Source organism: Pseudochaenichthys georgianus, chromosome 14 (assembly GCF_902827115.2).
Source record: "Pseudochaenichthys georgianus chromosome 14, fPseGeo1.2, whole genome shotgun sequence".
Lineage (NCBI taxonomy): Eukaryota > Metazoa > Chordata > Actinopteri > Perciformes > Channichthyidae > Pseudochaenichthys > Pseudochaenichthys georgianus.
The window spans coordinates 18,973,718-18,988,004 of record NC_047516.1 but is presented as its reverse complement, the minus strand read 5'-3'; the positions used below and the strand labels follow the sequence as shown (position 1 = coordinate 18,988,004).

The 14,287-nt window shown below is 40.9% G+C and overlaps 1 protein-coding gene across 3 annotated transcripts; it reads left to right on the top strand.

The window, feature by feature from the left end:
* Positions 1-1,916: 1,916 nt before the first annotated feature.
* On the top strand, positions 1,917-13,895 carry il13ra2 (interleukin 13 receptor, alpha 2). Of its 3 annotated transcripts, none has more exons than XM_071205409.1 (9): positions 1,917-2,245; positions 2,994-3,388; positions 3,664-3,815; positions 4,296-4,452; positions 4,525-4,642; positions 5,016-5,200; positions 6,233-6,387; positions 12,006-12,153; positions 13,060-13,895. In XM_071205409.1, exons 2-9 carry the CDS (start codon positions 3,310-3,312, stop codon positions 13,176-13,178), a joined length of 1,113 nt encoding a protein of 370 aa, XP_071061510.1. In that variant the 5' UTR covers positions 1,917-2,245; positions 2,994-3,309; the 3' UTR covers positions 13,179-13,895. The 3 variants fall into 3 exon arrangements, with proteins under 3 accessions (XP_071061510.1, XP_033955309.1, XP_033955310.1); XM_034099418.2 differs by having other exon boundaries at positions 2,994-3,104; positions 3,291-3,388; positions 12,006-13,100; XM_034099419.2 differs by having other exon boundaries at positions 12,973-13,100.
* Positions 13,896-14,287: the final 392 nt, after the last annotated feature.

The window sequence follows — 14,287 nt, the reverse complement described above, 5'->3', positions numbered from 1 at the left end:
CCCTAGTTTTGCTGATATAGGCTTAGTTTGTCGGGGGACATCTTACTTCTTCCTTCTCTCTGTCTATACCCGTGTACACTCATGTTCCGATTAACCCAGCTTCCCCACATTTCTTTCTTTTTGGTGTCTATATACGCTGGGATCCGGAGTCATGGATGATCCTGCGGTCCTGTGTCCTGGATCGCGAGCGCTGGATCTTGAGTCGTGGCTGTGGTCCTGGATCATCGGTCCTGGATGGATATCCTCGTGGATTCATCTTCCTATTATACACACATGCATTTCCAAACATTTGGACTACCTATGTTGCAAATGTATTATCTTTTCAATTTACACACGGCATCTATTGCACGTCTGTCCGTCCTGGGAGAGGGATCCCTCCTCTGTTGCTCTCCCTGAGGTTTCTCCCATTTTTCCCTTTAAACTGGGTTTTCTTCGGAAGTTTTTCCTTGTACGATGTGAGGGTCTAAGGACAGAGGGTGTCGTATTGTCATACTGCTATTCTGTACACACTGTGAAGACCACTGAGACAAATGTAACATTTGTGATATTGGGCTATATAAATAAACATTGATTGATTGATGAGGAACGGCGTGAGAACTGGAGAATTGGCAGCAAGTGCAGCACACACACACACACACACACACACACACACACACACACACACACACACACACACACACACACACACACACACACACACACACACACACACACACACACACACACACACACACACACACACACACACACACACACACACACACACACACACACACACACACACACACACACACACACACACACACACACAGAACCCTACCATATTTGTACATTATTTGTAGTTTACAAGACTGCAAGGTAGTTTCGGTCCTTGGGAGGCTTGGCAGTCAACATCCGGTGTGAACAAATGTACTTATGACAAGTATATAACATGAGTAAGTTTGAACATCAAACTATCCTAAATAAAAAATTGCAAATAGGTATTGATGCATTGATGGGTAATCCTTCTAATGTATCTGCCAGTATACTGTATGCGGGGCAATTTATATACTGCTTGTTGTCTTAAACTATATAGTCATGGCATTATAATTTATGTGTGTATTGTATTTTACTAAAGCTATCAAATAATTGAAGTTGAGTGAAGATGTAGATATTATTATTAATTGTACTTAATTACAGTACCTAAGGAAATGCACTGGCACTGATGTGGTGCATGGCAGAACAAAATCAAGTTCAACAACTCATCTTCAAAGGCAGTGATCCAAGTCTGTCTTAACATAAAACAACAGGATTTTGGGAAAGCGAGTGATGGATTATGCCCTTTTTTAGTGTCTCGTGGTGAAGACACCTCAGGGAGCGGTTGAGGTGTGAAGGTTACATGTTGGCTATAGTTATAGTCAACATGTATATTTTAAAGATTGATCTCACACTAACTAGCTTAGTTTGCTTGACCACTGCACATTTGCATAGTTTCAGCAGATGTTTTTTTCGTATAGATTTAATTCAATAAGACTTTCGGCTATCTAATTTTGAGATATTACAATATTTTATCATGATTTGAATATTGGTTGTGTATGTTTGTATGATTGCAGAAACTACAGAAAACATTATTGTGGCTGGGAATAATAATACAAATAATTTCGAATTGGATAAACTGTACTCCAACAGAGTAATTTAATCATTTCAGTGATTTATTGAGATTCAAGTTGGTTGCTTTGTCTGCAGGAGATTCAAGAGATGATTATTTAGTATGTATTTGTGGGCAGACATCCCAGGTAAATTATTTTTTTCCATTCACAAATTCTGGCAACATCGTAATAATTAGCATACACCCCCATGCCAGCCCCCTTCCTCCTCAGCACATCGCATTCTCGCCAAAACGAAGTTGCGGATAAGGGGCCATGGCTGAAGTCGAATAGTCCATTTAGCTTAGGAACCTTCCTAAAGGAGTGAAATGACCCGGAAGTCCCTCAGTGGCAGCCATGATAAGTGCCGTTCGAATACTCTAGAATGATGAGAATGATAGGAAAGGAGGTTTCAAACTTCCTGTATAACCTCCTTTAGCTTAGGAACCACTGGACTTCCCTAACCGGCAGGAGAAGCGAAAATGCTGCCCCACAATGCCTTGCAGCCGCAGCATTTGCCGTCACTCAACAGTCGGCCGTTCACGGAAAAAAAACGATTATGACGGAGAAATTATATCATGAAAGTTACGGTGCTTATTAAGCTTTTTAAAACATAGGTGGTAAGTTGCCAAAGTGCTTTGTTTTGAACGTTCATCAGTATTATAATCAAAGAGAGAAATATGAACCTTAGTTTTTACTGAAATTATCAAATAAAGTCAACATTTCAGTCTTCACTGAGCTGTGTGGGGTTTGTTCAACTTTTAAAAGATGTTTGAATGGTGATATACACAGTGATAGATGTTAAGGACTAACGTTTATAATAAATACATCTGTATTGATTTTAAGATCTTTAGTTCATACAATCATACGTATTGGGATCATTTGTATTAATGTGGACCGGAGGGAGAGGGTGACGAGCAGTTTCACTTTCCTTTTTTATTTCAATTCCAACTTTGGTCCTGAAGAATATGTTTCTCTGTTGTCCACGTTCATAAAGCAAAGCAGCAGCATCAGAGCACGGTGCAGAGTCTCTAGATGAGTTTACAGTAGTCCCTCGTTCTTATTAAACATCCATGTTGTCGTCCGCTGTATAGAAAATTGTGGTTTCCATAGTTTCCCCACAGCAGCAGACGCACACAATGACGTCCGCTGGCGCATCATAAACACGTCGGATAGTGAAAGTGCATTCGGATTCTCTAAAGTACCGCAGTCTCTTCTCCTAAGTCCTTTTAAATTCTCCTATCCACTATCCCTTAACCCCGTGACGTTTCACTCAGAGGTCAAGGAATAGACGATAGGGTTAGAATTTAGGAGCTGATTTTTAAACTATCCGACTGCAGCCCTAGTCTCACCGACTTCCCTCAGCAGAGTGAGACACCACCACCGGAGAACAGACGCCCCTCCCTCTCGGAATATTCCCTCAGTGTTTGTCCACACAAGACTGATCCTGCTTTAAAGGAACACGGTCTCTAACGCAACGTAAGTAGGCTACATTGAGTTTGAATTAAAGTTATATTTATAGTTTTTATTATTTAATTATACTTGGTTTAATATTAAATGGTTAATTTTGTACCAATTTTTGGGAAGGTTTTTAATTTGTTTTCTTTTTTTAATCCGGTCAAACTAAATAGATCGTACAACTTCTTTATTGAGTTTTTTTTATAGTCTTCTTGGTTATAAGAAGATGGCGAGTGTATCCTGGATGGCTGTGATGCTGCTCTTAATAACCTGCAGGGAGAGCATGCACTGCGATGGTCTTACAGGTGGGTCCAACTTTGTTTACATCATATTTAACTTATCAGTCGCATGCATGATGAGGAAACCAGTCAAAAATAAAAGCAGATGCATTCACTGGGGAGGCAAATTAAGTGTGTAGTTCTGCAGGTGTTGCAAGTGTGGGAGCTAATTAGTTTGTGCAAATGTCTACAAGAAATGTGTCTGAACACAGATTCAATATTAACCGTTTAATTAAAAAAAAAAATTCAATAAAAAGACACTGTTCATTAAATAATTGTTAAATATATGTTTTCCCCTGCAGTGGATCCTCCTGACGATCTTGTGATATTAGACCTTGGGCATTTCGGACGTCTCCAGATTTCATGGAGCCCCCCAGCCGGTCAGATCAATGAGACAGAGTGCTCTCATCTCTATCAGCTGGAGTACTTCAACTCATACAGTGACAGCTGGAGTGTAAGTGCTCACCACTTTATTACAATCTTATGGAACCATATACTGAATAAAGAAACTATAAAATGTACTGGTGTTTAAGTCAGATTGGAATGAAAAGTGAGAAGACTAATAATTTATGACTAAGATAATGATCTTATCTGTATGTGGTGGATGAATATGAAAATGCATGAATGAAGCTCAGACGGACCAATTGCACGTGGATTTTAAAAGTATTAAAATCCAGCATGCTATTGCAGCTTGAGTTTGAATATCATTTTACCACAGCCAAGTCTCATAAAGTATATTATTATTGAATTTGGTTTTAAATAGGAGTCAGGACTGACTGACAATAACAGACTATAAATAAAAGCTTAAAGGGAAGAAAAGCGTCAGGTTTCCAGGAACCTGACTCAGAAATATCAAAAGGCATCGCTGTTGAGTGTGGTTTACACAAATATAAATTGTGATGTAAATACCATGGTTGTGTTTCTGGATTTGCAGCCTATCAGGACGTTTAAGAGGACTTACACAGCCCAGTTTGATCTGATGAAAGATATCAGAGTGAGAGTGTACACTTTGCTGAGAGGTCCGTGCACCAACGACACTTTGATCAAGAGCTCCAGTTACACTGAAGTGGTCCAGAAACCTCCCAGCACAGGTCAGTCCTGTCAGATGTTGAACAACAACATAAGAACATATATGGTTTGTTTATCACCTTTTCTTCCTCTAGGCGTTGGTACCCCTGTGCAGGATTTTGTCTGTGTTTACCATAACATGAAATACGTGGAGTGCAATTGGGGAAGAAGCCCAAAGCTGCCGGCCAACTCACAGCAACATCTTTATTTCTGGTATGTGATGTGACCACTATGAGACTTATAGCCGCTTGAGCCAATCCACCACTTTGGTTCAGAAAGAAGTATCTATTAGATAGAAATCTTTGAAAATGTTTAAAGGTAATCATGACTGTAAGTTAGAATCATAGACTTTGCTGATCCCTTGGCTTTGTCCACTTCTCTGACCAAACAGCCTCAGTTGTGCTGAGAATAGTTTATTATCCTAAAAAACAGTTTACTGAATTCTGAGAGTTTTTGAGTACCATGAAAATAATGCCTTTGTACCATGTGAGATCATCTTAAACCTCTTCACATTTCACTCACTAGCAATACAACTGTTTGGATGAACAGATAGCTCCCATTAAGCTGTTTGTTATCTGATTTGTAGGCACAAGGAGCTGGAGCAGGCAGAGGAATGCCCCACATATGTCAAAACAGGTGAAACCAGGAGCGGCTGCAACTTCACAGAGAGCTCCCTCCCTGAATTCACTGATATCAACTTCTGTGTGAATGGCTCCTCCCAGGAAGGACCCCTGAAACCAGCATTTGTCTCCCTTCAAATCACAAACCAAGGTGCATGCATGTTGGAGTAGTTAAACCACAACAACAACCGTTTTCGAAAACGGTCGTTTGCGTTACTGTTTAGTGCCATATAGACCGTTCGGCCACACGAGGACGACCGAATACGGCACTAAACGACTGCGGAAACGATAACGGGTCCCAATGTGGATAGAACGGCATACGCAACGCTCTGGGGGGTCCAACCGCTCCGTGTGTACGCCCTATACGATCATTTTCTGATAATGATGAGGCAATAGCCCTGCCTCTCCCCACCTCTGCTGCTCACCCCCGCGTCAAAGTAAACTGCACACTGAATTCAGATTATTTATCTTTCTCTCGATATGGACATAAACGCGAGTGAAGTCTAATCTGACAGGACGGAGACACCTCTCAAACTACCTAAACTAGTTATAAATATGTTTATTACTGTCGGCCGGGTCACTCATTACTGGATCAGCTGCTGCATGAGACAGACACTGGCGCTGTCCAAAGAGAGGGAGGAAAAAGAGAGGCTCCGTGTATTTTATTATTATATTATATAGAGTCGTTATTCATTTGTTTTAAAGCTCAATAAATAACAAAGAAGACCTTTGACCGGCACTTTTATAATTTTGTCGGAAGATTTAAACTTTAATACACGTTGACTGGCGAAAAACTCTGCCCGGTTCCCTCGGCCCCCACCGCGGAGAATAAACAGAAGGGCAACCATGACAACCATGCTTCTTCGCTGTTTTTGTGGAGGAAGTTACAGCGCCACGTACAAGCTCCTGCATATGTACTGCAGCTTCTCCAGCGGTTGGAGCTAAACGGAGCGGTCTCGTGTGGACAGACACTATCTGGTGAATATTGCGTGTGGACGGAAGGTTTTTTGCGATTGCGTTTGCGTTAATCCTATGCGTTTAGCCGTTTTCGTCCTCGTGTGGCCGGGGCATCAGAGAGATTAGAGTGATTACCGCCCTCATAGTTTGAGCAGGTGTTTTGGGGGTTTATCTGATCCTCTCAGCTTCCTGTCACAATCTGAAATCTGTTCCTAATTGTCTGCAGTAAAGCCGGGAACAACAGAGAAGCTTGATCTGCGAACAGATCCTGATGCGCAGCTGGATCTCCGCTGGAACAGTCCTGCTGGGAGGGTCCCTGCTCACTGCCTGGAGTGGAAGGTGGAACACAATCAAGAGGGACCTGATGGGAAAATTACTTCGGTATGGTTAACTTATTATGAATTTTTTTTTCTGTTGAGAGAAACTAACTGCACTCCCTAGAATTGTTTCCACATAAATTGTGAAATGCACAATAGTTATAAAAATCCCTGCCAAGTCACTTGCATACAACAGGATAAGGCCAATTTCGAGTCTTATACTCATATAGTAAATATTCAGAAATTGCCTTTACCGCACTATCTATCAGACGAGAAGGAGAGAAAGAAGGCCCTCACTGCCGTCCTCCTCCGGTCCTATAAGGAAGCCCTGATTGTCAATTAGGAGCACCTGGGGAGAGGCTGCACCTGGGGACAATCAGAGGGAGAGAGAGGAAAACACACACACACACGACCACACACACACTACGGCACGTAACACTTCCCCCCATAAAACACACCTTATACTGCTCACCAGCAGCAACACATGGAACACACACAACACATACACCACTCACTGAACACAGATCCACATCGCTCTGAGCTAGGTCCACACCCATCGCTTCAGAGACGGAAACACCCAAAGCACAACTGCAGTCACACCTTGTTTTAAACTGCATATCAGAGAAGTTTCAGTCTGGTTTTAAATCACGCCACAGCACGGAAACTGCTCTTCTAAGAGTTTTGAATGATCTTCTTTTAACTGCTGATTCTGGGAATTCTGCTGTGCTTGTGCTTTTAGATTTGTCTGCTGCTTTTGACACCATTGACAACCACATTTTGTTATCACGCCTTGAACTGTGTGTCGGTATTAGAGGTAACGTCCTAAAATGGTTTAAATCCTATCTGTCAGAAAGGACCTTTTCTGTGCATCTTGGCCAGTATTCTTCAGCTGCAGCCCCACTAGCATATGGGGTCCCACAAGGCTCTGTCCTGGGCCCCATTTTGTTCAGTCTGTATTTACTACAGTACCTCTGGGGTCAATTTTTAAAAAGCACAACATTTCTTACCATTGCTTTGCAGATGATCTGCAGGTATACCTGCCTATAACAGCAAATAAGGAATCTAGGATTGCCTTGCTTAGCTGTCTGAAAGACATAAAATCATGGATGGAAATCAACTTCTTGACTCTTAATGAAAAGAAGACAGATATTATAATATTTGGACAGTCTGAACTCCTGGATGGCTTTAATAGTGTACTCGGCTCCTTAGCCTCCTACAGCCGTCCCTCTGTCAGAAATCTTGGAGTCATCTTTGACAACTGTTTTAAATTTGACAAACAGATAAGCTCAGTTGTCAAGACAAGCTTCTTCCAGCTGCGGCTTCTGGGGAAGGTAAAAGCCTATCTTCCTAGTAAGGAATTTGAACAGCTAATCCACTTATTTATCACGTCTCGTTTATACTACTGTAACTCCCTCTATATTGTTGTTGACAAGTGCTTGATCCGTCGCCTGCAGCTGGTCCAAAATGCGGCTGCATTGTTTCTAGTTATTGTGCTTTTTATTATGTTTTTAATTATTGTTTTTATTATCGTACTCCCATTGGGTTATTCACTATTGTAGTTACTGCCTGCCCTGTACAGCACTTTGGTCAGCCGAAGGTTGTTTTAAATGTGCTATATAAATAAATAAAGATTGAGATTGAGATTGAGCACTGTCACAGACGGATGCAGAACTTAACTGCAACTCACCACTCAAAACCACCACCTGGGCAAGGTAGAATATGGAATTGGCAGTGAATGAGATTGTGATCTCACACTTCCAGTAAGGCAGACAGATTCAATGGGGCGTTAGAACAGGAGCACGGTTCACTTATTGCCTTCAATGAAGTGAGAAACCAAAGAACATGCAACTCTCCACCAGTGGCGTAGCCAGGAATTATTGTGTGGGTGGGCCTGGAGAAATGTAGGTGGGCCAGGGGGAGACATATTAAGTGTGGGGTCTGAGCTGAAACTTCATTAATGATTTTAATGATTTTTTAATGCACTAATAGAACATAAGCATAAATTAGCAGTGAAAACAAAAAACATAGGCACGGCGGCCTCAGAATGTGTGTACAACTGATATCCACATAGGGATGGGTATCGTTAAGGCTTTAACGGTACTACTACTTTTATCGATAGCGCTTATGCTTATGCTCCAGGTTCAGTACCAACCACATCATAAAGTACGCGGACGATACAACAGTGGTGGGACTCATCAGGGACAACAACGAACAGGCCTACAGGGAGGAGGTGAAACATCTGACAGACTGGTGTAACACCAACAACCTGATCCTGAATGTCGATAAAACAAAAGAGATGATTGTCGACTTCGGGAAAAAAAAGCACTGTCACCCACCACTCCACATCAACGGCACAGCAGTGAAGACTACAGACAGCACCAAGTTCCTGGGGGTGCATAACACAAGCAGTCTGACCTGGTCCACTCACACTACATCACTATTTAAGAAGGCACAGCAGCGCCTACACTTCCTGCACAGCTCCCCCTCCCATCCTCACCACGTTCTACAGAGGAACCAAAGAGAGCGTGCTGACCAGCGGCATCTCCATCTGGTCGAGAGACTGCAACGCCAAAGACTGGAAGTCTCTGCAGAGAGTGGTCAGGACAGCAGAGAAGATCATCGGAGTTTCTCTCCCTCCCATCAGAGACACCGAAACGCTCCCTGACAAAAGCCCAGAACATTTTAGGGTGCGTTCACACCTGCCTTGTATAGTCCGGTTGAATCGAACCCTGGTGCGTTTAGCCGCTTGGTGCGGTTCATTTGGGTCGGTGTGAACGCAGTCCGAGACCTCTGAAGTGAACTAAACAACCGGACTCTGGTCCGCTAAAATAGGTGGTCTCGGAGCGCTTGCTTGCGAACTCTGGAGCGGTTCATCGCTGGTGTGAACGCAGTCCGCACCAAAACATAGGAAGCACAGTATTTACGAGTCACAAGAACGCGGATATCTTCAAAAATCTTTAGCGAAAGAGTCTTTCAAGACATCCGCGGTTGTTTAGTTAAAGAGTAAAGCAGAATTAAGTGTTGAACAGTGACGTGTAAAGTAAAAATTCTCCGTCAGCTACATAAAAGTAAGAACACCTGTCGTCGGTGAAACTCCCTCCTCTGCAGACTGCAGAACGTCTCTCATGGTTACTGCACCGCTGTTTTCTTGTCGCTCTTGTCTTGTCAGTTAGTTTCAGCCAAACTGTATACAGTCAACAAAGCCATGTAATAATGTTTTTTAACGGACGTTGTCTGATTATATAATCATATGTCTGTTGATCTCCAGACTAACAGCAGCATGAGAATAACCTGCCGAAAGTGCCGATGCTCCATGGCGGAGGCTCCGCTAGAAATTGCCGGGATTTGCGTTTGTACCCCACATGACTTTTAGTCCGTAGTTTATAGTCCGTTTGAGTTTTGCCCGTGTGAACGCAAACCGAACCTTCTGAAAAATGAAACAATGTAACAAACTGTGGTCTGGTGCGCACCAGAGAGCGGACTATTAGGTGTGAACACACCCTTAAAGACCCCACTCATCCTCACCGCTCTGTTCTCCCTGCTGCACTCCGGCAAGAGGTTCCGCAGCATTAAGAGCAGAACAGCAGATTCTGCAATAGCTTTTTCCCCAAGCCATCAGACTGCTGAACAGCAAGTAGACCAGTAACATAAAGATTACATTACGCTGTGTAAAGAGCACATATTTGTTATATAGTATGTCTATCTTATTTATATGTATCGTAAGTCTTTATATTTGAAACGCACACTTTATCTTTAATTTGATCAGCACCACGTCACTATTATTTATTTATATGTACAATTTTAGCAAGTTTTTATATTGTCCTGTTCCTGTAAGCCAGTACAACGAAATTTCGTTTTAATAGTACACTCTGTGTCTTGTTGAAATGACAATAAAGTATGTCTATGTCTTATCGATCCGGTCATTTAACATTACTTTTATCGGTTCTTTTGGAGAAAAAAATGAGGTCAACTAACTAAACAAATTGTGAACAAAACTAACATTGCTTTTTATTTAAATTAAATACATAATATTTCACATCAAAAGAAACAACAATGTTTTAACAAATCGTACTAAATAATCTGATGACAGAACTGTAAACAGAATAGCTGAAACTTTAACAAAATAAATAACTCAGTTTCCTCTAATCATTAACCTATGTTTGTATAATGGAGTTAACTCCGTGTATTGCTGCTAGCATACATAACACCTGACGTGGAAACGTTACTCGTGGATGAAGCTACAGAGCTGCGAGAAAGACAGTCGAACCCGGTGCATTCCTCCGTCTGGATGTGGAGCACTTTTGATAAATGTTTAGACAAATTACTCGTGTTACCGCCCTTACATGCTAAACTCTTATTCCACTTTTGGTAACGAGTATTGTCCACATCGACACGACTATAGTTTAACCACAGCTCGGAGCGCGTTCTCTCCGCCATCTCCTCCGTGTGTGTGTGTGTGTGTGTGTGTGTGTGTGTGTGTGTGTGTGTGTGTGTGTGTGTGTGTGTGTGTGTGTGTGTGTGTGTGTGTGTGTGTGTGTGTGTGTTGCTGCATGTAGCAGCTGCGTGTGTGTAAACTGCCTCGCCCCCTCGCACACAGACGGGGGATAGATCTCTTAAACGGAGTTGGCGACACTTAAACTGCAATGTAATGTTTGTGTAGCAATAATACATACAACATATATCGGGGGCACAGGTTGTTTATCCTTGACAGTCGCACAGTGGGCACACACTGAGTGTTTTCATATTCAGCAAATGTGTCCACGCTAAACTGCAGACCTCAAGAAGAAATAATACTTTCATTCACTCACGGCAAAAGTTACTTTACTTACTATAAAAATTCACGGTAAAAAAATGCACTCCCTATTCCATTGTCATGAAGGTGGAATCTAACTATATCCAGAATAAGTTTTATTGGATCCAGGCTGGAAACATGTTTATTTCTGCTGTGAAGTTGGGCATTTTAACATGGGGGTCTATGGGAATTGCTCCTTTTTGCATCCATCCCCTGTCGGCCACTAGATGAACTGCAGTTTGTGGCACTTCCTTCTGGGCTTCCCGGCTCTGCGCTATGAAGCGCTGATTGGCTGTGGGTGGGCCAGACGTGCATGTGGGTGGGCCCAGGCCCACCCGGGCCCACCCACAGCTACGCCTCTGCTCTTCACAACTCCATTTCATTCAGATTTCTTTTAATAGAGCTTCACACATTGACAGTCCACACACACCTGAAATTATGTAGAAGGCAGGAAATATTTTCAGCATGACAGAATTTAATTCAATATGTATTCTGACAAATATTGGGCATCTAGCAATTTGGAAATTGCAATAGACTGTATCTTGATTTGGATATAATTTAGATTAACTTTACTTTTAGAGCTTACTTTTTTATAGTTTTATTACGTTTATAAGACCTTCACTCGTGAGACATTCATCCGGGTCTTTGCCTGCTATATGTCAGCATTTATTTCACCATGTGCCAACTCTTTGTGTGTGTCTAGTTAGTGCTGCAAGAAGCAAGTAGAAGATGTATCAAACCTTAGTGTGACACAACCTAATGAACCAAACAATAGGCTACATGAATGGTGAATAATGTTGCTTTTAGCCTGTAAAGCATTACAGTTAATGTGCTTTAACTTACTTATATTATATTTAAATAATGATATACTTTTTTTTTGTCATTCACAGCAACAGATTTTAACCAATCAGAAGAGTCTAAAACTGTCCTCCATCCACGACACTCAGAGAAACTGCTTCAGGGTTCGGTCCAAGTTGAGCAAGTATTGTGCAAACAAGGGCTTCTGGAGTGAGTGGAGTCCTCAGACATGCCAACCAGGTAAAGATGTTTCAAATGTAAACATTACATTATGATGGGAAAACACAGTAAACCCAGTATTTTATTGTTCTCTATAACAAAACAACTTCTAGCATGAAATCAGGTTACCAGCTTGTGACAAACTAGCTTACTATGGAAAACATACAATATTTTTAAAAGGCTCATCAATACTGTCCCAGTCTTTTTCTAGAATTTCCCATGAGTTATATATGTAGTGTTTGTTTGTGAAATAATTGCTGAGGGATTTATTTGTAATCTGGCATTCCAAATCCTGATTCACTCTAAGTAATAATTATGTTAAGTGATTTTTGTGTTTAAATAAACAATTCCTCAAGAGTCACACTGACCTGGAGGAACCCTGATGTCGGCATCAAATTGTGTTTAAAAGGTCTTTAAGTAATCACTGAGTGCCCCCTTGTGGAAATCTGTCTGTTTCATGAGGTTTCTTTTCTGCACGGCCATTCAATAATTGAAACCTGGCCAATTAGAGAAGGACACCCATAACTGTTGTATCCAGCTTCCTGCCTCATGTTCAATGTGTTGCTGATATTCACCTCATCAAGTTGTTGCCTTGTTGGCAGGTTTTATTGAGTATAATTTAATCCTTTAGTCTTTATATTTTGTGACATTTGTGAAGAAATGTTAGTCCACGCGTCTATGTTAATTCATAGATGTTCTATTGATTATTTGAGTAAACTGTAAATAAACCTGACCTTTGTCAACCTTTGTCAACCATCCAACCAACCAACCAACCAACCAACCAACCAACCAACCAACCGACCAACCGACCAATCAATTGAATAAATCCTTTATTAATAGGGGGATAAGACAATAAAATGAATACATATTTAAATTACATACATTTAAGTATGTGTGTATTTGTGTGTGTGTGTTTGTGTGTTTTAGAAAAAAGAGAGGTAGCATCTAACCCATGGGACATTGTACCTGTCTATGTTTACATTGCTTTTGCCATCCTTGCCATTCTGGTGCTGTCGCTGTGTGTGGGGGCAGTGCTGAAAGTGTGAGTACTCTTACACATTAAACACACACACACACACACACACACACACACACACACACACACACACACACACACACACACACACACACACACACACACACACACACACACACACACACACACACACACACACACACGATGAAAATGTTCATCAAAATGTGTATGCAAACGCCTGAATCAACATGAACTACTTTCCAGTCATTTTAACTGGAAATGTTTTGGTGGTTGGTATCGCTCTTTATGATGATTTTTTTTAGTTTCTTGTTTACTTTTTTCCTGCATCAAATGCAGATGTTGTGTTCAGGAGCAAGTGCCGGTATTTGTTCTTTGGGATTTAGTTTTATGAAGTTTTATTATATGCCAGATGTCTTGCCACATGCCACAGATGTCTTGTAGTCTTTTTTTGTTAAATTGATGACTTTTTGCCTCAACTTTAGTTCAACAAACATATATTTTATTATGTTTAATCTAATTTACAAGAATCCTTTTTAAAGTATTTGTTTTGTTTTGATGCAACAGATTTAGATTTTATTACTTGAAACAACGTAAAAGAGAATAAATGAGTTTCAGATGTTTTCAATGCCATTAATCCTTGCCATTTGTCTTTGGAAGTTTTTGAATTGTAAATCAACCTGACTGCCAACATGTAACTCTTGCCAACATCTGTCGATTACATTGTATGCTGTGTGTTTTTTTTATTAAATAGTTGAATTGGTCAAAATGTATTGTTGTCATTACTTTTTATAAGCTGATTGGATCAGAGAAATTAGGTAATCAATTTTACGCTGGCATAGCTAAACGTGTGAATGTGTGAATCAATCCTAATGAGCAAGGCCCTTACATTTGCAAGTAGACAAAACACCTGATGTTAATAACTAAGTGAATAATCAGTACCCTTATGATAATATATTTAACATGTAAAATAAAATATTATGTTGTTTACCTGGTTTTAGATTTTTGAAGTATTGGAACAAAGGACACTTTAGTTTTGTTAAAGCTTATGTTGCCCTCTGGTGTTCGGATAAGCTATAGCACATAGCATGACAAAATGAGTGTTTTTTTCTCCTTCAGTTAACTACAGATTAAACAACTGTAAAATATATGAAATAAGTG

Bases quoted from the DNA above. Each gene is read 5' to 3' on its own strand.
- il13ra2 (XM_071205409.1), top strand. From the start codon at position 3,310: ATGGCGAGTGTATCCTGGATGGCTGTGATGCTGCTCTTAATAACCTGC. The intron at 4,643-5,015 runs GTATGTGATGTG...TCTGATTTGTAG, and splicing joins CAGCAACATCTTTATTTCTG to GCACAAGGAGCTGGAGCAGG. The intron at 12,154-13,059 runs GTAAAGATGTTT...TGTGTGTTTTAG, and splicing joins TCCTCAGACATGCCAACCAG to AAAAAAGAGAGGTAGCATCT.